This window comes from Equus asinus, chromosome 27, assembly GCF_041296235.1.
Source record: "Equus asinus isolate D_3611 breed Donkey chromosome 27, EquAss-T2T_v2, whole genome shotgun sequence".
NCBI lineage: Eukaryota > Metazoa > Chordata > Mammalia > Perissodactyla > Equidae > Equus > Equus asinus.
The window spans coordinates 11,042,320-11,063,806 of record NC_091816.1 but is presented as its reverse complement, the minus strand read 5'-3'; the positions used below and the strand labels follow the sequence as shown (position 1 = coordinate 11,063,806).

The window sequence follows — 21,487 nt, the reverse complement described above, 5'->3', positions numbered from 1 at the left end:
TCTAGAAGCTACATTAGGTAGCACAGCTTTTTCTGCTCAGCTTCTGCTCCGGAGCTTCATTTTCAGGAGCCACATAAGCATTGGTTTTCCAGTAGGAGTTTAAAGTGCTTGTAGTAGATAATTGTGGAAGAGCTATATTCCGAGCAAGAATAATAATTTCCATTTATTTTTAACTGGGAGATCAAAGAGCAAGAAAGCATGCACATTCCTAAATACATAGCCATTGAAGATATCACAGGTAAGGTTTAAAAAAAAACCTGTACTGTTGTAGCAACCGACAGTTTCATATTGAAATGTAACAATTGTTAAAATCTGTATATTTCATTGAGAAAACTGCATGGAGTTATTTAGTTTCATTTTCTGCAAATAAATCATTAAAGAATTGTCCTAAAAACTACTAATAAGGGCTCAGTCAGAGAAGACAGGATCTAATGATTGCTCCTTGGGGTAAACACTGTACCCTCTTGCTAATTCCTGCTAATTCTCAAAGAAGAATAGAGTGGCTTCTTATCAGCAGTTTGCATTTGTGTAATGGCCCTGGTCTGTTGTTTCTGTCTACTTCACTGATAAGTAAAACACCACTTAAAACAAGCAAGAAAGTAAGCCATCTTTTCCAGTATTATTTTCTCCTCAGGCTGCCTTGAGCAGAAAAAGCCTGACATTCTACAGGAAATACTGTGTGATTGTATGGGAAAATATTTAGTAACAAACAGAGGCCACTTAATTACTCCTCAAGGTTTTTGTGTATTTATAAAAATGTGCAATAATATGTGATTTCCAAAATGTTTAGTTATAAACAGTTTATACTATATCCCATATACTATGGACACCACACTATTTTTTAATATTTTAGAGTTTTTAAACTGTTACAATAACACCATGTTGTAAGTACACTTAATTCATGTAACGTGGAAGTTAATTAGAAATTTTAAAGAACTGTGTGGATCTTGAAAGCTGAAAATGATCACATACTTAAGATGCTAGTTTGTTGGGGTTTTTACTCAAATTGTTCTTTCATTTATTTTATAGTTAAGTTTAGAGGTTATAAATTTTTGACAAAGCAGTTATGATAAAGTTAAAATACAGTAGATGATTGATATTTACTTAATGCTTTGCAATCATGTAATGGTTACCCCTCCAAATTAGACTCTCTCTTCATATTTTATAGAAGAATGATTTACTAAGAAACATTTGAGGCTTGATTATATATAATTCCAGAGTCTGCACAGAAATGTTTTTGCTTCTATTTGTTCCATGTTTATGCCATTGGTAATAGTAATGTATCATATATTTGTGTGCAGTGTTGCAACTGACAAAGTATTTTATCACACTTCACAACAACCCTGTGATATCTCATTTTTACAGCTGAATTTTCTAAGGCAGTTTCGCTGACAAGCATCACGCAGCTAGTAATGGGCAGTGATGAGCCTTGAACCTGATTCTTCACGAACTCCAGTGTTCATTTCACTACATTTTATCTAGAAAGGTCTCCTTTTAGGGAGAATTGTTCACAACCTTATAATTTTTAACCCCAGTAACTCTAGTTGTTATCATTATGTCTTGCACATAATAGAAGGAAGAAAGGAATGAAAGAGAGAAGGAGGGAAGGAAGGAAGGAAAGGAAGGAGGGAGGAGGGGAAGGAAGGTAGGAGCAAGTCCTATTGTGTGGTTCGGGATTTTGGGAGTCCATAAGTGGTGATTTAGTCTCCATATCCTCAGCTGAGTCAGAGAACTGTCCAGCCTGTCCGGGGAGGGTCACTAGTCCTGACCTACGTCACCAGGAGAGACTGGATCAGGTCGAGAGGGAATCACTGCGAAGGCTAACGAGTTATGCTTTATCTATACTTTCCTCCTTAGAATATCGAAGTTGCTAACATCCCAAGGAAAGTGTGCTTAGGATTAAGTGTTCATAAAATGGCAAACATAAAAACAACGGGGTCATATTTTGCAGTGTTCCTAACTGCTGTTCATTTAGCACTTACTAGAATATGACAAACTCCCAAATTATGACGAGCTAGTCACGAAGCAGAGGGAGGCAGGGATTAGGAAGTGCTGAATGAGTGAGATCGACTTCACTTACTTCCAGGAACAACTCTGAGGGTCATCTTTTATATTATTGAAACACTATTCTATCTGCAAAACCTTTAGCTTCACCTCTAATAAACTCCTCCCAGCTCCCCCAGAAAGAATGCTATTTCCATAGTTTGGTTTAAGAAACTACTTTGTCTGTTTCATTAACTTCTGGCAGATTTACCAAATGGAAACAAAACAATACAGCGTATGTAAGCCAAAGAGAAAGGATATTGCTGCAAAATTTATAGATCTGCTTAGGACTGACTGTGCACTGCGTGCAACTAAGGAGGATAAAAGGAAACCTGGCAAACATCTGAAGGGCGCATCTATCACATCTCCATCCCAGGTTCTTCTGACAATTACAGCTCATTCCTGTGTTTGGCTGTTGGTTCACAACAGCTGTACCCAGTCAGTTCACACTTCACATCACCTGGGAGTTAATTGCTGCTTTCCAATTCCGTGATCATTTTTGCTCTCGCTGCTGCTAAAGGAAAAAAGTACAAAGCGTGAGGGGTCGTGACCATGGGAGATAGTTGCTACTTCATTTTCTCCAAGAATTATTTTACTATCAAATATCCCATTACTAGTTTCAAGTAATGATCAAAGAATTTTTCAAATGAATGTGTCATAACTCAGAGCTGCAGGATAGCATCAAAAGGATAATCATTTCAGGGGTAAATATTTTTAAAGGACTAAAACGAAAGGGATTATTTCTAGTTGTAACATATTAATCTTACTTATTTGATAACACAAGATCAGAACGTCCACAGAATAGGTATGATGTGTCTGTCTCTTGCTTATATTGCTGCTAATCTTTATTGTTAGTTTACAATTTCTGTGGAGTATCTTCTTTTTGGGGAGATACTGGTTTTGTTGTTTTTAGTAAAAGCCTCAGGATTTGTTCTGAAAGAGCCTGGTGCGGTGTTTGCTGCTCAGGTTGGGTGATGGGTAATCCTTAGCAACCTGTCAGGGATTCAGAGACCACTGGGGTCTGCTGGAGGCTCAGAGTTCCTCTGCAGGAATGACTGGTGACAGCACACAGCAGGTGGTCCATGCAGTGCTGTCGCCCGGGACAGCAAAGGTAGCCTGGCCAATTTGTCATCCCATAGAATCCTGTCAGCAGTTAAAAGTCTTAAGCACAAAACCTTTAACATTTGAAGCAAACCTCCTCCTAATATTTTTTAAAAACAGTTGCCATGGATGAAAATATTAATACATAGCACCCAAGTAAACAGTTTTCACATGAAGATATAATAGTATGTTAAAATTTATGTTGTGTGACTTATAGAAATGTTGTCTATTCTATAATTTTACAGACCAAATGATGCAAATTACATTCCACTCTTCCTAATAAAAATGGTAAATTATAGCTGATAATAGAGAGTAAAATCACCCCCCTTCTCTCTCTCCCTGATGCCTTTTGTTTGGTTTGTAAACCTGTGAAGGATATCTTGAAATGCATTTTGAAAAGGACTTTTTGTGGGAGTAATATGGAAATTGACCCAATTCTGAATTACCCACAGTAATGATTCAAGAATAGCATGCATCTTTGAAATCCCCAGATTTCCATCGTCAAGCTTTATCTGATTGATAAATACCTTCCCCACTTGCCCAGTAATAATGCCTGCTATTATTCTCGAGTGACAGTTTTGTGCCAATTCCTTTACCTAAATTACTTATAATTTCTGCAAAAAGTCCTTTGAGTGCTATTACTGCTATTTTCTAAATGGAAAAATTGAGCACCTTGGTGACTTGCTCAAGGACACAAAGCTAGTAGGAGATAGATTTGAACCAGATCTCTCCAAAGTGTAAGTCATTTTGACTTTGGGCCTGTGCTGTTACTCCTAAAAGCCATGCGGAGAGTAGTGAAATGGTCAAAAAACATGCCTTAGACAGGAGATTAAGAGGCAAGAAAGGTCTTGAGTTATTCAGAAACTGAATAATCAAATGTTAAGTATTTTGATCAAGTAGAGTAAACTTCTAGCAGAGGTGGAGGAGAAATTGGGTTAAAAGTCAAAACAAAATGTGGATTGTGCGGGAAATGAAAAAGAAAGGCAGAAGAAAATGGACAAATAATACATGACAGGTCAAAAAAAGTAAACAAGGACACCTGAATTTCACATGCAAATAATAAAATAGAAATTGATAATAAAGACAAAGAATTAAAAATCACTAAGAATCAGTCAGTAGACAAGAAAAAATTTTGTCTAAAGATATTTTTTTCTGCAAAAGTAAATAGAATCTTCATTGGCTTGACATATTGGTTTTGCTTTTCATCCTGATAATATCAGTGATAAACATTATGTAAATTATACTTTTTGGTTGAGACTGAACATTGCCTGTGGTATTCCCAGTGCTGTAAGTGGGGAGAAGTTCTGATACTAAATGTCCTTAAAGTTTCTGGACTGAGAGCTTTGGCTTCATTTAATCCGTGCATCTAATGGTGGAGGCCTCGTTTTCAGATTCACTTTCAGATAACTGTGAAGTTTGACAAGTGAATATCAAGCTTATCACATAAAGACATTGCAAACCAAAATTAACACTTATATCTGCTCCTAATTCACAATGGGTGAATTTTGTAGTGCTTTATTCTATATTTGCAGCAATATTAGACTGTCTTTCCATTTCATAAAAAGTATAATTGTATACTTTTCATAAAAAGTAAAAGTATAACATTGAACACTATGCTTCTGAGTAGAAATTAGAGTAGAATGGAAATTTTCAATAGAGTGGCCCCTGATCTGTATGATAACATATATCCAATTAATAATATGTAATTTTCTCGTTAGGAGTAAATAAGCCACCTTGTATTTTTCTTTGCTAAACATTACGTCTAAAAACTGTAAAGTCAATATGCATATAAAACATAATTTTCAAAATGAATAATTAGTTGCTATTAAAAAAATTGATATGGAAATTGAGTTGCACTGACATAACTTTCTATCATTGTCTTTGAGCCTTCCTGGAATATGTATTTTACTTAATGACAATAGATCTTCTGTTTCCAACTTCCTTAGAAGATAAAATATTGGATATAAAAAATGTTGAGCCTCTTTTCCTATTTCATTATAGTGAAATTAATTAAGTATAATTATCCTTTTATAATTTTGTCCTATTTAATTACACCGAGAAAATCCTTGATTTCTTTGCTGTTGTTTGTTAAGCCTGAAAGGTTAGTGGAGTTGCCGTACTTTACATGAACACTTGCTTTAAAGAGAATTTAAGAATAAAGTCTGTTTAGAAGCGAGAGAGATGGATATAAACCTTTCCCTTTGTCTGTCTTCTATCCAGCCACATCTACGTCTACAACCGGAACAAGCCATCTTGTAAAATGTGCAGAGAAGGAGAAAACTTTCTGTGTGAATGGAGGCGAGTGCTTCATGGTGAAAGACCTTTCAAACCCCTCAAGATACTTGTGCAAGTAAGAAAAGAAATCCTCTGTGTGGCTCGTGTCCATAATTGCTTCTTTCAGATGATTTCGTGTCTCATGATGTGTTGTTGCTTCTTTTTCCAATTTCGTTGCATCCTGTTGAATAATTCTGTTTTATTTGTAGAGTGTTTTGAGAAGTTCACGCCATTTGTCATCTTCTCAGTTATATTTGGAATTGTTCTTTGCTTTTTTGAATGGTTTTTTTTTGCCTGCATATTTATAAAGTTGCTTTCCTCATGGTTTTCTCATTGTTCCTAGAAGAAATGTGCAAATAGCATAGAGGCCATAACTTTGTTACCTACTTCTCCATCCAATGTATGAATTAAGCTGTAAGATAATGTTCCTTTTTACCCCAGTGATCATGTGCAAAGTGAATAGGACACTAAAAGAAGCAAAAGGTAGAAGATTCTTTACTGACACATCTGTTATACATGGCATTAGCTTATTGTTTCATTACTATTTTTAAAAATGGAATTTAGGTTGATCTCACTAATGAAAAAAAGCGAATTACATGCATTTGGAAATGCATTTAGTGTGTGCAGCATCATCGTGTGTAGAAGGCACACAATTCCTCATGCACTGCAATTATTTGTAGATAGAATGGTGATATCTCCAATGACCTGAAGAAGTTGATGCACCATTAAGAAATATCACACAGGGGGCCGGCCCCGTGGCATGGTGGTTAAGTTCATGCACTCCACTTCAGCTGCCCAGGTTTGCGGGTTCAGATCCTGGGTGTGGACCTACACCACTCGTCAGCCGTGCCGTGGCAGCAACCCACATATAAAGTGGAGGATGATTGGCACAGATGTTAGCTCAGGACTCATTTTCCTCAAGCAGAGAAAGAGGAAGATAGGCAACTGATATTAGTTCAGGGCTAATCTTCCTCAGAAAAAAAAAAGAAGTATCACACGAGCTGGCCCTGACGGCCTAGTGGTTAAAGTTCGGCACTCTCACTGCTTCGGCAGCTGAGGTTCAGTTCCCAGTTGTGGGACCACACCACAAATTAATTACCACACCTTAAAATTAATTAAGTAATCAATTGCCATGCTGTGGCAGCAGCTCATGTAGAAGAACTAAAAGGACTTGCAACTAGGATGTACAGTTGTGCCCTGGGGCTTTGGGGAGGAAAATAAAGAGAGGAAAATTAGCAACAGATGGTAGCTCAGGGTGAATCTTTCCCTGCAAAAAAAAAAAACGAAAAAAAGAAGTGTCACAGTTATTCTCTCTCAACAGACAGAATGAAACAATGATGTTATTCGTACATTAAATATTTAAATGTTGTAGTTAAAATTAGTGGGTCTCATTAAAAACACGTGTTTCTTGTGCCACGCATTTTAAGTCTCCTCTTGATATTGAGGCTATGTGTAGTACTTGGGCTCATAAAACTTGATGAGCCCATCAAGTTTTGTTCGATGTCTCGAAAAGATGTTCAATATCTCATTGAAATGATGAAAAGTACACATTTATTTTGCAGTTGACCAATAGCTGTGTCCCTGTGTTCTAAAGTAGCAGTGCTTGTCTTAAGTGAGAAAAAACCATGCCGTATAAAATTGTCTCATGCTCCAGAATATTGGCGTGTGACTTAAATGTTGACAAAGAAGACCAAGTTTGTCAGAGAGAGACAGTTGAGCTCGGAGAAGGAGCAATTAACAGAATGGAAAAAAAAAAAGGCACAAGAAAGAGTTAACAAGGTCTTTTCCCTTTACGTCATATAAATAGTATACAAATATTTATGTGCCAGTTCTAAGAAAACCCTAACTGTTTGTAAGTACAAGTGCATCTTTAAAGATACATATTTTAAAATCATAACACCAAACAAAAATGTCATTTTGTAAGAAACATTTTGCTGCTCCCGTGTGTTCTGGACAGGGGCTGTCTGTAGGATCTCATGGGACTTCGAGGCTGTGGACAAGTAGCTCCCAGAACTGCTTTCGTGCCCTCAAAAGCTCTTTAAAGAGTAGATGTGGTTCCAGAAGACGACAAGTTTTGGTGGTTGTATAGCTGATTTTATCAATGAAGATAGACAACTTATAAAAGTAAATATGGTCTGTGAGAGTGAGTGAAAGACTGGGAATCACAAGAATAGAATTCTAATCTCAATTGCTAACCATCTTTTTCCTAGAGAGACAGGTAGTAGTTATAAGTCAAGATAAAATTAATGGGTAAAGGTCTTTTCAAAATTTTAAAGCAGGATAAAAATGAAAGAGGATGTAGAAGAAATTTATTTCTTTCAGGTCTGAATTATTTCATATGATTATCAATATTTATTACCTTAAAATTAATCTTAGGGATTCACTTTTTGATCACCAATATATTCAAATCTATATACCTTGCTGTATATATTCAAATCTATATATTCTTGCTAACATAGAATTCAAATTGGTCAGTTTTAGCCTTTGGTCCTGTCGACTTGCTGTGAATACAGCACAAACACGGCACTCCCATAGTTATCACAGTGAATTGGAGTGAGCAAATTTTATTGTTTTCCAGAAGATTTTCTCTGATCAAAATAGAAAATACCAGAGCTGAGAATTACAATCTGTAAAATATAAGGTTCATTTATTATATGGGGAAATCTTGTTATTCTGTCCTAATCTTAGGCATACAATCTAATTATGTTTTAACAAATCTCCTTGAAAAAGCATTTAAATTATAGTTCCTGAAATTCTTCTCCTTTTTAAACTATTGTACCCATATTATTTTTGTCTCATATTTTTGTTTCTTTAGAAAAGCATCTGAGACCACTATATTTTAATTATAATAATGAAACATGATCATTTTTCATCATAGCCTTTGCAAAGATTTATAAGCTGAGTGAGTACAGATGATAGTTCCTGAATCCCTCTAAGGAACCAGTGCACTGATTTTCCACATATTAATTTCAGCTATTCTTTAGCCCGCCCACATCCTATACAAACACATAATCGCGTAAGTGCTGTTCATTTGTTCCATTTTGATATTGTGCCAACAACTGTAATTTTTTTTCACCAACACAGTTTTTCATTAAATTTTAAGCCCAATCCAGAAAAAAGGCTTGCTATGGATTTTTCTTAACCTTTAAGTGAAATGTTTGCTGTTACTCTAATAATTATTAAAGCAGCAAACTATGAGTGAACACTCTGTATCCCCCAGCCTAATTGTCTAGTGGGTTATACTTGTCTTCTAATTCTCAGCGAATTGGCATTGTAATTTTGTTTTATTTTTCGGTAGTTAGAATCTTTCAGAAAAGTGTTAAGGCTTATTACTGGGTCTTGTTCGAAAGGAAATCTTCAACATCTGTGATTTTGATAACTTCCTCCCCCTTTTGGACCATGTCTTTATTGATACATCAAAGCAAGCCAGTACCTTTAGGGAAGAATTGGAGTATATTTAACACCCAGAATATTTCAGCCCTTTTTTGTTAAATGAAAGTGTGTTTTTAAAAAAAAAAAACAAAAAACCCCTGTATTAAACAACTATGACATCAAAAATAATCACCATTCAGAATTGAAACAACGGCACATAATATGCCATGTCTTACAATAATATATTGTTCACCAGACCTCTTGAATAGAAACAGAAAACATAAAAATGTTGCATTGGCTCATCATGGTCCTGTGTATGAAGTCAGCTCATAGTTTCCATATGGTCCATCTGTCTAGAGCAAAACATTGCTGAAGCATGAGCCACATCGTTCAAAATCTGCTTTATCCCTGACTGAAGACATGACTCAGAAACACCACAAGCATGGAAGTTTCCAAGTAGTCTCTCTGGTCACCTAATCCACTATTGTCTTCTTGGGAGTTGAAGTACAAGACTTTACAGCAAATCTCTTTTGTCTCTCCATTTAGAACAAGGTGTTCCAAACAGATTAGCCATATAACAGTTAAAGGCTTCTCCAGGCAGGTCTCCTGCTTACTTGGACTTCCCCGTGAGGACTGTGTGGGAATTTCAGTGGTGGTTCTCATCTTGTATATTTATCTTCTCTCTGTAGTAATATAAATTTAGCCTGGGGAAAAAAATAGTTACTATTCTAGATTACATAAAGATAAGAAAAGAATCATTCCACCTTTTACCCTCTGATGCTCTATGTAGTCATGTAGTTCAAAGAAACACGACAATTTGAACCTGACATTGTCCAAGTTTCTCTCTTTGCTTTTTTTCCCTGTGTTCTTGTATCTGTTCTTCTGAACGGTTTTAGTAGAGAACTATTTTGGAAGATGTTGATGTGATTTTTTTTTAATCTAAAAATTGTTTTGTACTGGACTGTATTTACAAACCTGTTATGTTGTCCCATGGACAGATGTGGCTTCCCCATGAGGGGATTAGCGTTTTAACCACCAATTTTGGTCAACAGTGTTGAGCCCTTTCACTTCAATTCTCTGGACAATATCTCTATTTATAACATAGAGTTAATATGTTCTCCGAATTTCTTCCCAGGGAGTCAGTGAAATTAAATGAATTCATTTCTGCTAAAGTACTTCTAACTCTGGAGAAGCAAGATTTTTTTGCCCTTATAATAAAAAGTAAATGATAGTATTACATTCTCTCTGTAGACGTTGGAAAAGTATATACACCTGTCCTAATAGACTGTGTTATCATGTTTAATCCCCAATTCTTCATTTTATTTTAACACTAGCAGTTTTTATTTGGTTTGGTGGGGCCACCAGCTACTTTATAAGTTTGCATTTGACAGATCATTTAATATCTCTGATCATTATCTTCCTTAAATGCAAAAACAAAAAACAAAACTTGGGAAGATGGGAGGTGCCTTCAAACATGAATTTATGATTTTATATAATTAATTTTTATGAAACCATGTAGTATATATAAGGGCTTATATTGCATTATGCTTTATTATAGGAGATGGTTATGGAAAATTTATAACTGTAGGAGATAAAGTCACAACAAGTATGTTACAATAACTTAAACTCAATAAGCGAAATATTAATTAACATTTGTTTATAGATCAGCTACATCTATGCCAGGCATTTTTGAAAACACAGAGAAAAATATAAGGTATGGTTTCTGGTCCTGGGAACTTAGTCTGTTTAGGAAAATGAAGTGGCTAAAATAGTAAATCAATTAGAGTGAATATATCCCAAGAGGTATAGTGCTGATTATTATGGTAATGAGAATTTAAGGAAGGAAAAGAAAAGACTGGAATAAGTTGGAGAAGACTTGTATAAATATAGCCATCATTTATGGAGTCTTCTCTATATCCCAGGCAGGTACTGAGGTTGCAGTAATTGCTTCTGTGAGACACAGTGACCTGTATACCTAGACCAGCAGCTCCATTCTGGGAAGTGAAACAAACTAAAACCCACGTTAGACATTAGAGCCAGTTTATGAATTCTGAAGGCTAGGCAGAGGACTTTGGACATGTGATAGCAAAAAGAGAGTTAAAGTAACTTCTGGAGCAGGAGAGTGACACCATGAACTTAGCAGATGTTTAGGAAAGAGACAACTTTCATACAGATTAGAGAAATTTGGGGACTAGGTAAGATGGGGAGAGAAAGTCAAAGAGATTAGCTAAGGTAAGAGTTTTATGAAATCCTGGCGTAATGATGATGATGATGATGGTATTTATAATACTTATTAGTAGCTGGATTAACATAATTAAATGAGAGGAGAATGGTTCAAATTCATAGTTATGCCTTGTGGGCTCATCTTCATGGCTGTAGAAAGAAAAATTTGGAACAGATAAAAGAATTAGTAGACATTTGGTCCTGTCCAAAATGTCCATCAGATGTTTGGTCCACACCCAAAAGTCCTTGGTATCTGGTCACCTTTGATCCTGTTCAAAACATCCATGGAGACATTTGGTCTATGCCAAAAGGTTCTTGATATCTAGTCATATTTGGTCCTGTCCAAAATGTCCCTGGAGACCTTGGGTCCACACCAAAAGATCCTTAATATTTGGTCCTGTCCAAAACCATTTGGCATCGACCAAATATACTCATGGATATTTTAGATAGGGCCAAATATCAACGACCTTTGGCGTGGACCAAATGTCTGGTGGACCAAATGTCTTATGGCCATTTTGGACAGGACCAAATGTCCTGCAAGGGATAAAAAGGATATATATTGGCTTGGAACTTCCAGCCCACAGACTTCTAATTGTACTCCAATTCCAGCCCTAGAAGAGTTCATTCTTCAGAATGGGTGTGACACTTGCTTGTAGCACCTCTCTGTTCTTAAATGCTATAACGTTTAACAGATACAGAGCACTTGTGAGAGAGAGCAGGTGGGATTCTTGTGGCTTAGATCCAGATAATCAGCCCTTCATAGGACCATGTCTTCTATTTCTTCTGTGTCCCTCATGCATCTAGAATCCTGCTGTGTGCTACCAGGTATTTATTAACTCATTTTGACTTTCACTCACTGAGATAGATTGAGGGAAATCCTTTCGTTTTTATAGGAACCAATTTAGGTGCAGTTTTATCTAATATGAAGTGCGCTGACTAAATGTTCTTAATAGCTCTGCTTCCTTTTTTCTCCTAAAATCTACTAGGGAGCTACATATATTTATTGAGCTCCTATGAGGCAGCCTCTCTACTAGTGCTCAGTATGACGTGGTGAGCAAAACTATGCTGGCTGGTCACTGCCCTCATAGAGTCTGTGGGCTATTACGAGTAACAAACGTATTTCAAGTAATTAATTTAATTATAAATTATAAGTGTGCTGAGTGCTGTGAAGGATATTTAGGGAGCTAAGGGAATGTATAGTGGGGGACCTCCTCTAGTCAGAGGCAGAGACTCTGAAAAGAAATAGTGTATGCAGCCCTTGCCTTGAGAAGCATGTAGTCTATTTAAAATAAAATGCGCCATTTTGAAATATTTATATTGAATGATTTAAGTAAAAAATGAATATTTAGATGTCTCATCATAAATCGAGGCTGTTGGAGTAGGGAGAACCGTAAAGTCTGAATCTCTGAGCTGTTTGGTAGGACAAGGAAGGGCATCCTCCAGAGAGGAAGCCCAGACCACAACTTAGCAGTCAATATGTCATTGTGTCACAGTGACGTGAAGATGCATGGGGTGTAGACGGATCCCATATCCGATTGAATTGTTTGACCCCGATCTTACAGATACATCACGTAGAGTAAACAGTGGTGAGGGTTATAGTCTACAGATGAGCATTTCAGAACAAGCTGTGCAAACAGAGCTTTGGGAAGGGCACAAAGGTTCAAACAAGGAGGGGTTAATTCATAAACACTGCCACCCTCATTATGGGGATAGTGTGTCTTAGACATTGAAAAACAACATTGGAGAGCCAGGACAATTTAGGTTTTTTTCCCTCAGTATGTATCTGTGAATCCAGTGTGACTGCTGTATGTATACTGTTATCTTATGGATTGAGAACTAGTCCCCAGATCATAATAAAAAAGAAATGGGATGATACAGACTAGCTGAATGATGATGGGGAGGTATAGAGTTGGATCTAAAGGAAATGTTATTGGAACATTTTATATTTAATATTTTCTTTAATGATGTTGAAGAAGGCATTCCCTTGAGGAAATAAATGTCTTTTGCAGATGATGCCAAAAAGAAGACTAAAACACAAATTAGGAAAGCATATACAAACCTTAAGAAATTTCACTTAAAGATAGATAACAGAATGAAGCTCATCTTGGAAAAATGCACACTAATAGTAGCAATACATTTGGGAAAGAATAATCTACAATACAGACACGCGGCCAGTGAGGGGGCGAGTCCTAGCCAGAACGCTGAGCAGGCGAAGGCTGAGAAAAGTCAGCGCTTGCAATTTGATGCTGTAGAAAAACAGACCAGCGCTATTTGAGCTAGTGTAGACACTGCCAACTCTAGTTTACACAGAGTGAGAGCAAAAGGCCTAACGTCTAACACTTAAAGCCACTGAGAGTCCTCAATATATATTTGGTGGCATTTCCATTATTTGATATTTGTAAACATAGACACCAAAGAAGTGATTTCAGGTGCTGTACAATACGAAGGAAATGCCACCACTAGTATTGAGGTAGAGCGAAAAAGACATTAGGGACTTTTCTTTTCTAGACAAGGTATTTTAAAATTGTCCAAATATTTCATTGTAGAGTGATGCTGAAGAAAGAGGAAATATCAGATGTGGACCTTGTTTCCCTTGTCTTGCCTGATCAAGGGAGGGCCTGATAAAAATTAAAGAAACCAAGAAATAAAGAAAAGAAGAGGAAGGATGCTTAGGGATGGTTTATAAATTGACCATAAATTTAGAAAACAATAAAACGATTTATAATAATTTAGAAAATTAGCCAACCCTAAATAACCAGAAGTTTCATGGGATGAGGAGGAGGTTGTGAATATCTTTGAATGTGTCTACAGCCTCCACCAAAAATTGGTAAATAATTTATTCAATAAAATATAAAACATACACCAACCACTAAACTGACTCTCAAAATATTGGATTTATGACTATTAAGTGTAAGTGTATCAGGATATTCACCTTATATTAAGGTTGTTATTAAGAGCAGTTTTTATTTTACTAATACTGGGGAAGTCTTGGTTACTAGATTGTGCTTCTTTATTGAATACTAGGTAAACTGATATTTCAGTAACAGGGTTTAAATTTGAGATAATAGGCATTGTTAAAAAGTTATAGAGTCTTTCCCGAATTCCAAACGCTATGTTAAAGGTTTCTGTTCAGTGAAGGGAGTCTGTGAAGAGAGTATTGGGAACTCCTATAAAAAAATTTTTTAGGAGTCTACAGATGAGTCTGTCATAAACTATAAAAATAAAAGCCAGAAGTTCAATATTGTCCTGTACTTGGCAGATCAATTGACTGTATGAAAGTCTCTTTTGGTACAGTTCTATATTGGACACTGCGGTCTGATCCTGTCTTAGGTTGAGTTTAACAAGCATTTTATGAGAGCCTTTTATGAGCCAGGCACTGTGCTAAACATTAGAGGTACAAAGTGATCAAAATATGGTCCTTATCCTCACAAAGAGATAATCATGACACAGATAATTAAGGGCAGTGAAGGAGATCAGGACAGGGGGCAATTCAAGAGCCAAAGAGGAATTCTCATCAAGGGTGTGGAAGTGGGGGGATGGAGAGGTCAGGGTCCGGGTTAGTTGGAAGAAGTGATGCCTAAGTTCAGATAAAACTCTGTGAATTTTCATCTCATTAAGAACAAATATAGAATGAAGGTTGTTTATCATGTTATGAACAAATACTAAGATAAAAAACAATTATTTCTATCTTCTAATCTAATCAGTGGCACAAATAGTATATATATTTGTGAAGCTACAATAGGGGCTTGATTATTATTCAAACAGATTCTTATGAGAAGTAAAATTCTTGGAATTTTCTCATACTCATGCCAAAACATATTGTTCAAAATGAGATTAAATCCACCATATTCTTATCTCCCAGGGAGGTGATAGATTGGATGCTTAATATACAATGCTAATATAGAAATATGTCGGAAGCCAGACAGTCTCCCTGTTCTTTTAGAAGTAATTCCATAGAAATTAATTCCATAGAATTTAATCAGATCTTATAGATTAGATGGGGTTTTATTTGCGTATGCTGTCTGCACAATCAATGCAGTCTGCAGTTTTGCTTGTGCAGAAACTATATCAATTTCTACTTCCATTTGATTTGGCAACAACTCCAGATGGCCACAGAAGTTACATAATGACTGTTGTTGCTGAACACTTGAATTGCTTAGGAATAGGTATTTGCAATTTGTTTTACTTCCATGAATGTCTTAAAAATCTATTCCATCAAAAAATGTTTTTTAAAGTCCTTAAATTCTTCCTGACTGGTAATGTGTTCAGAGGACATGATGTCGGGGTTTCTGCACAGTAATTCCACATATTAGGATGAGCATCGATTCCCAGAAGCTTGGTGGTAAAGGAGACCTTTGGTAATCACTTACTTAAATCCCTTCATTTCATCCCTGAGGAAAACTGAGGCCCAGTGAAGCCAAATGGGTTGCGCACATCCAAGCAGCAAGATGCTATGTTGCCAGGATAAAGGACCTTAGTCTCTGTCTTCTGAGTCCCTGACATCTTAAACTTTAACATACATACAGATCTCTTGGGAATCTTGTTAAAATCCAGATTCTTATTTGGTAGTTCTGGTCTGGGGCTCAAGATTCTGCATTTCCACCAACAAGATCCCAGGAGATGCTGGTGCTGTTGGTCCATGGACCACACTGAACAATAATCAGGCTTTACACCAAGACAGTTCATCTCCTGAGTGAAGATAAACATGAGGGAAAGCATAGTTCTGGTTCAGATATAGCTGATGGGGATTGGCATACCTTAAGTAGTTCTAGTGTTACTGCACCAAATATTCTATATGATCTTATGATAGAGATAAACCACCATCCCATAATGCTAGTTTCCTAGGAAACACCATTTTAAAAGTCCATGCTAATTAGAAAATTGATTGAGATTTTTGACCCCCTCTATCTAGTTGTCCTGTGCCCTCTGATCTTTAAAGTGGCATCTAAGATGCATAAATGACAATTTCTCAATAAATGCATTCCTTCTTTTAAGGGGTTCATGATTCCTCAGCTATTTGTTAATTTCATGATTTTCATAAGTACATTTCTTGCCTCAAGTGGCTCTTTTTCTCTCTCTCTCTCATACACACACACACATGATATTCACATATATTATACCATGTTCTCTGTATGAAACAAGTGGATTATTACATGATCAATATGAGAATTTTAATTTTTATCAAAAATGCAAACAGGTAAGGTGAAATGGTCATTATAGAATATATCCTTAATTCTGGAATTACTTGCTTAATTATAGAATATGTCTGTATGGATTTATAGTCCTGGTTCACAAACACACAAATAATTCCATTTACTTCAGAAATTATTTTGCCAAATAAATTATGGTGAAGACAAGTTTCCATGTATTTTTCTTATATATCCGTGAAGATATCCTTATTGAAGCATGTAGAGTGACATCTTTATGAGAAATGATCCAGCCTCGCAGATTGTAGTTCTTATTTCTGTATTTTTCTAGGTAAATCTTCCTCTATTCATTGCAGCAAAAACAACCAGTTCATTTGTATAAAAGTGTTTTTGAAGAGTTCGGAAGGGCTATATCAATACAAGATGTTTGTTGTTAAGATTGTTGATATTATTATGGATGATCATAATTATACTATAACTTTATACAAGTACTCATGGCCCTAAAAATCTGGAACTTGCTAGTATTTTATCTTGCAGGCTATTCTTCATGAAATCGGTGAAGTCCATGCTTTTTGACATTGAATTTGGCTTTAAGGGAAATGAAAAAAAAACCCATATGTTAGTAAAAATGAATAGTTTTAGTCACATCTCTTTGATGCCAAAAAGATAGTGTTTATTCTTATTCACTCTGGAGGAGAAAGGGTTGTATATAAATCATAAGATATGTGTTATCAGAACTAAATTATCTTAGATGCTTTGCATGATAGTTATGGTATAGATGAATTATTAATAATAATCATGGCTATGGAGTTGAGCATCTGTAAGTATATTTGCTTCCTAGAACCTTTCTATGGCCCTATTTATTGCAGCATGATATTGGGTGAAATGAATCTAATCTGAAATGCTTTAGTTGCTGGAGTGACAGCAACAAAAAGAGTAATTTTAAAGGACTTCCGTATTTAGGCACAGCCCCATTGCATGACCTTAAAAGCAATATTCTATCAACATTCTATAACTTTGATAGGTAAATGTATGTGAGTGAATAAAATGTAAATTTTGTAACTTTTCAAAATAGTTTTACCTTAAATACAGAATGGCGTCTATTAGGTAGTATTGTAGAGGAATAACTGTTTAAATTTGAAAAATGTATTTGTCTCCAATTTGGGAAAATTGCATGAAGTGAAATATGTATTAATAAAAATCCGCCTCTTTCTGTCTTTCAACATTAAAAACAAGACCTAATTTGTAAAATCTTTAAAAAAGAAAAGAGAACAGAGAAAGTAGTTTTTCTCATCAGTAATCACTGGAGTGTGAACATGCCTGACTTCTATTGTAGTTTGATGATTTAACTCATAACTTATAAAAATACCTACGAAATAAGTCTGACATTGTCTATAAAAGAAAAAGCTCAGAATCATTTTGAATAAGGTTCTGGATGGAACCATGGAAGCTCTTACCAAAACCAGTAGTGAGAGTCATTGATCAGTGGCAAATAAGGAAATGCCAAAGGGGAAATGGCTCTGCTGCCCAGGCCTTTGCTCCCCTATTCAACTTTTCCACCTCACTCTAGTTAAATTTCAGTCAACTGACCTTATGAAGACTGAAGCAAACAACAACCACAAAAATAGATACCCCGCATTGTTCATGGGACAAAGTTTTGTACATGTTTTTGTCTTTTCCTTTTCCGTGTGTTGTTCAGTCACCAGGTCATTTGTAGGAATCTCCATATGCCATAGGAGGAAATTGCCAGTCTGAAAGTTCAGTGTCTTTAGCGTTCTATTGCTTATCACATTTTTGCCCTTTAGGTGCCAACCTGGATTCACTGGAGCAAGATGTACTGAGAATGTGCCCATGAAAGTCCAAAACCAAGAAAGTATGTTAAAATAATCTGAAATTCGCTTTTTCCCCCAAACTACAGCAACAGTCACTGCCACTTGGTGTTTTTACAGCTCAGTTGTAACTGATTCCTTTTGTTCTAATTATGGTTTAACCACTCGGGCATTAACCCACTGAATGTGACCTTGTTTAACTGTTGCTCAACATGGGCCCCAAAGGTCGTAAATTTGAAAGAATGACCCATGAGGATGGCCAGTGATGCTGGCAACCGTAGCAGGTAGGCCAACCAAAAGAAATCCATTTCCTTCCAACATTTTTGACCAAAGCTGTCAAATGGAAAATGAGATGGAAAAAATGTCAGATTTAATTTTAAGTGGCTCCCTTTGAAAGAAAGCAGTCACTTAAAATGCTGGGATCTTTCACACAAAACCTAAGACTAAATTTTATTCAAATTTTTAACCCTTTGGGCGGCATGCCAGAGTCTGAAAGCCATGATTAGGACAAAGACTCAGTTCCTGAGGGTGAACTCACCAAGTTCAGTCAAATGACACTGAAGGAGCTTCTTTCTAGCATATATTCACCTCTTCTCTTTTTCTCTGTTTTTTCTACCATTGTTTTTTGTTTCTTCTCTCAGGTGCCCAAATGAGTTTACTGGTGATCGCTGCCAAAACTACGTAATGGCCAGCTTCTACAGTACGTCCAGTCCCTTTCTGTCTCTGCCTGAATAGGAGCATGCTCAGTCGGTGCTGCTTTCTTGTTGCTGCATCTCCCCTCAGATTTCACCTAGAGCTAGATGTGTTTTACCAGGTCTAACATTGACTGCCTCTGCCTGTCGCATGAGAACATTAACAAAAGCGATTGTATTACTTCCTCTGTTCGTGACTAGTTGGCTCTGAGACACTGATAGGTGTGTGAGGCCCCGGATGTTTCTGAAATTGATATTGAATAATGTGATACAAAATGATAGTCAATATCAAGCAGTGCAATTATAATAAAGGCATTTAAAAGTCTCAGTTTTATTGATAAAATAAAAGCATTCCACTGAAGAGTTCATCTTCTTTATAAAATGACAACATCCTGGAAAGGATGTTGCTAAATTGTAACCAATACGCACTTGAAATGATGGTAAGTTAATTTTGGTGCAGAATGTGTTATTTATAACAAATAAACATAAATAAAAAGAGTTCAGATGTTTCTCTTCATTAACAAAACAGTTTTCATTTAGGTATAAAATAAAACACTGAGTAGGAAAATTAAAAACAAACAGTTCACAGCAATTGAGATAGCCTGGCTTCTGTTTATGTTGCTTAGGAAACAAGTGATTCAGGACTAGTTTAATCATTTATTTATGTTAGCATTTCTTTATGCCAGTTTCAATGATACTTTTATGAGAAAACAGTTTTTTAAAAATATTCAGTTTGAAATTTAACAGTTCTAGATATATATTTTTAGATACATAGAACTGGGAAATTTGGATGGATTTCTATGGCTTTATGCAGTTTGGATCATCATCCCTAAAAGACCCAATTCACATTGTATATAATTGCACGGATAACTAAACTATATATTTGTCCTTCTCTTATGAGCTGGGACTATAACTTTTAATTCTGGAGCTTTCAAAGCATTGTATTAAAATGGATTCCATATAGTCACCCATTTAGATCAAAGGTTGACAAATTTTTTTCTATAAAAGATCAGATAGTAAATACTTTAGTGTTTTCAAGTGATACCATCATTGTCATAACTACTCAACTCTGCCATTGTAGCACAAAAGCAGCCATAGGCACTGCATGAACTGACCAACATGGCTGTGTGCTATTAAAACTTTATTTATAAAAGCAGCCAGTGGGCTGGATTTGTCAACCTCTGATTTAGATTGTCAATTACTCACCCTGAAAAATGTTTCACATGGCTTATTACAGTGTAAATTCATGTAACACAAGCAACAGTGATACGAGCTGATCATTTGGGGGCAAGAATCAGAGATTTCCCCTTATTCAGATGCATATAAAGAATAAGATTCTGTACCTCATTTTATCAGTCATGGAGAATAAATTCCATATGCATTATGCGGAGATTAGACGCATAACATTCAATGGTTTATTTAGCAAGGTGGAACTTATTATGTATTTACATGGGCTACATATCAAAGATTATGTTATAGGCCGTTTCCTGTTGTGAAGAATTGGAAAATTGCCATTGCTAAATTTTCAAACACAGTCTCCACTTTGTTCACATGTCTTTAAATAGTATGCATTTAGTGGGCAGAGTTTTTCGTCCATAACTGTAGATTAGTTTTTGAAATGTGGATAAGTTGGAGAGTAAAAATAGAAGGGAAATAATAGATTTTTACGTAATATATTAAAGCCATTCCTTTTAGAAATGTGTCTTTGTATTCAAATAGCATAGATTTAGCAAATCAATGTGACTGTATAAATACAATGAAATTGTATTTTAGAATTTAAGGAGAATTCTCAACATTTGCATTATACTTGATCTTTTGATGTTATATAGTTTCCTTGTGCACTGAAGGCGACATTGATGCGCTATAGAGAGAAAAGCATTAAAAAATAAAGATAGTTTCCAAAATAATAATGCAGTTAGATCTGACGGTAACCAGAGAAAATGTTTTCAACTTCTCTTTTAGACCATTTTCTCTTTCATATCATTTAAAAATAGCTCCTATGTATTTAATCAGAGTGTGATTCCTTAAATAATTTTTTTAGTAAGCAGTGGCACTTTTTGGAAGACATCCAGGAAAGCAGCATTCATATTTAACATGATTTAACAAAGATTGATAAGAAGCACATTCATGAACAGAATCTGTAATGACTGTGCATCTCTGCTGCCTCATGTCTGGAAAAGCAAGAGCTTCTAATCAGAAAGTACTTTCCAGAGTTGTCTTGCCCACAGTTAATTTTCTTATCTCTATGTCTTAAATTCTCAATTTTTATTTCTGCAGCCCCCCACATAGAAAGCAGGAAAATAAATTTTTGCTGCTCTCAGAACTTTATATTCAAGTAGCAACAGAGGCAGCACAGAGGATGAAAAATGTTGCCACAGTGGTTATGTTTAAAATTTAATATTTTGTTTGTGTTCATAAAGTCTGAAACACATAAACATAAATTTTAAAAGAAAGGATATTCCCCAGCTTCAAAGAAAAATATTTTTCAGCTTAGCAAACCACATTTTCAGTTGAAAAATGGCATTCTAAAAGAATGTAAAATTTTTTAAATGTTTACTAACACATAACTTACATTATTAGGATTTGGTGCAATTTTTCTGGTCAGAGTGTTCTATGGGGCATTTATTGATTTATAAAAGCTGATTTAAAATACGAAAGAAAGGAACAAATGTATATTTTATATGGTTTTCTTGAAGGCAGCCATGTGCTATGAAATAAAACATATTTATAGTACTTTCTAGGAAAATATTGTCAAGGTTAGTCAGCTTCAAATTTGACCTATTGACACAGAATTCCTACTTGAAAG

At 35.7% G+C, this 21,487-nt stretch overlaps 1 protein-coding gene across 14 annotated transcripts in view; it reads left to right on the top strand.

Moving 5' to 3' along the window:
* LOC106824350 (pro-neuregulin-1, membrane-bound isoform) overlaps positions 1-21,487 on the top strand; it is a 213,333-nt gene that overhangs the window by 171,095 nt on the left and 20,751 nt on the right. For 8 of the 14 annotated variants that reach the window (XM_070499860.1, XM_070499858.1, XM_014830619.3 and 5 more), the window contains 2 exons: positions 5,365-5,494; positions 18,631-18,689. In XM_070499860.1, coding sequence (XP_070355961.1) covers positions 5,365-5,494; positions 18,631-18,689 — 189 coding nt within the window. Of the gene's footprint in view, positions 1-5,364; positions 5,495-17,965; positions 18,034-18,630; positions 18,690-21,487 lie in introns of those variants that run through there. The other 6 variants (XM_014830610.3, XM_014830582.3, XM_014830643.3 and 3 more) reach the window with 2 other exon arrangements.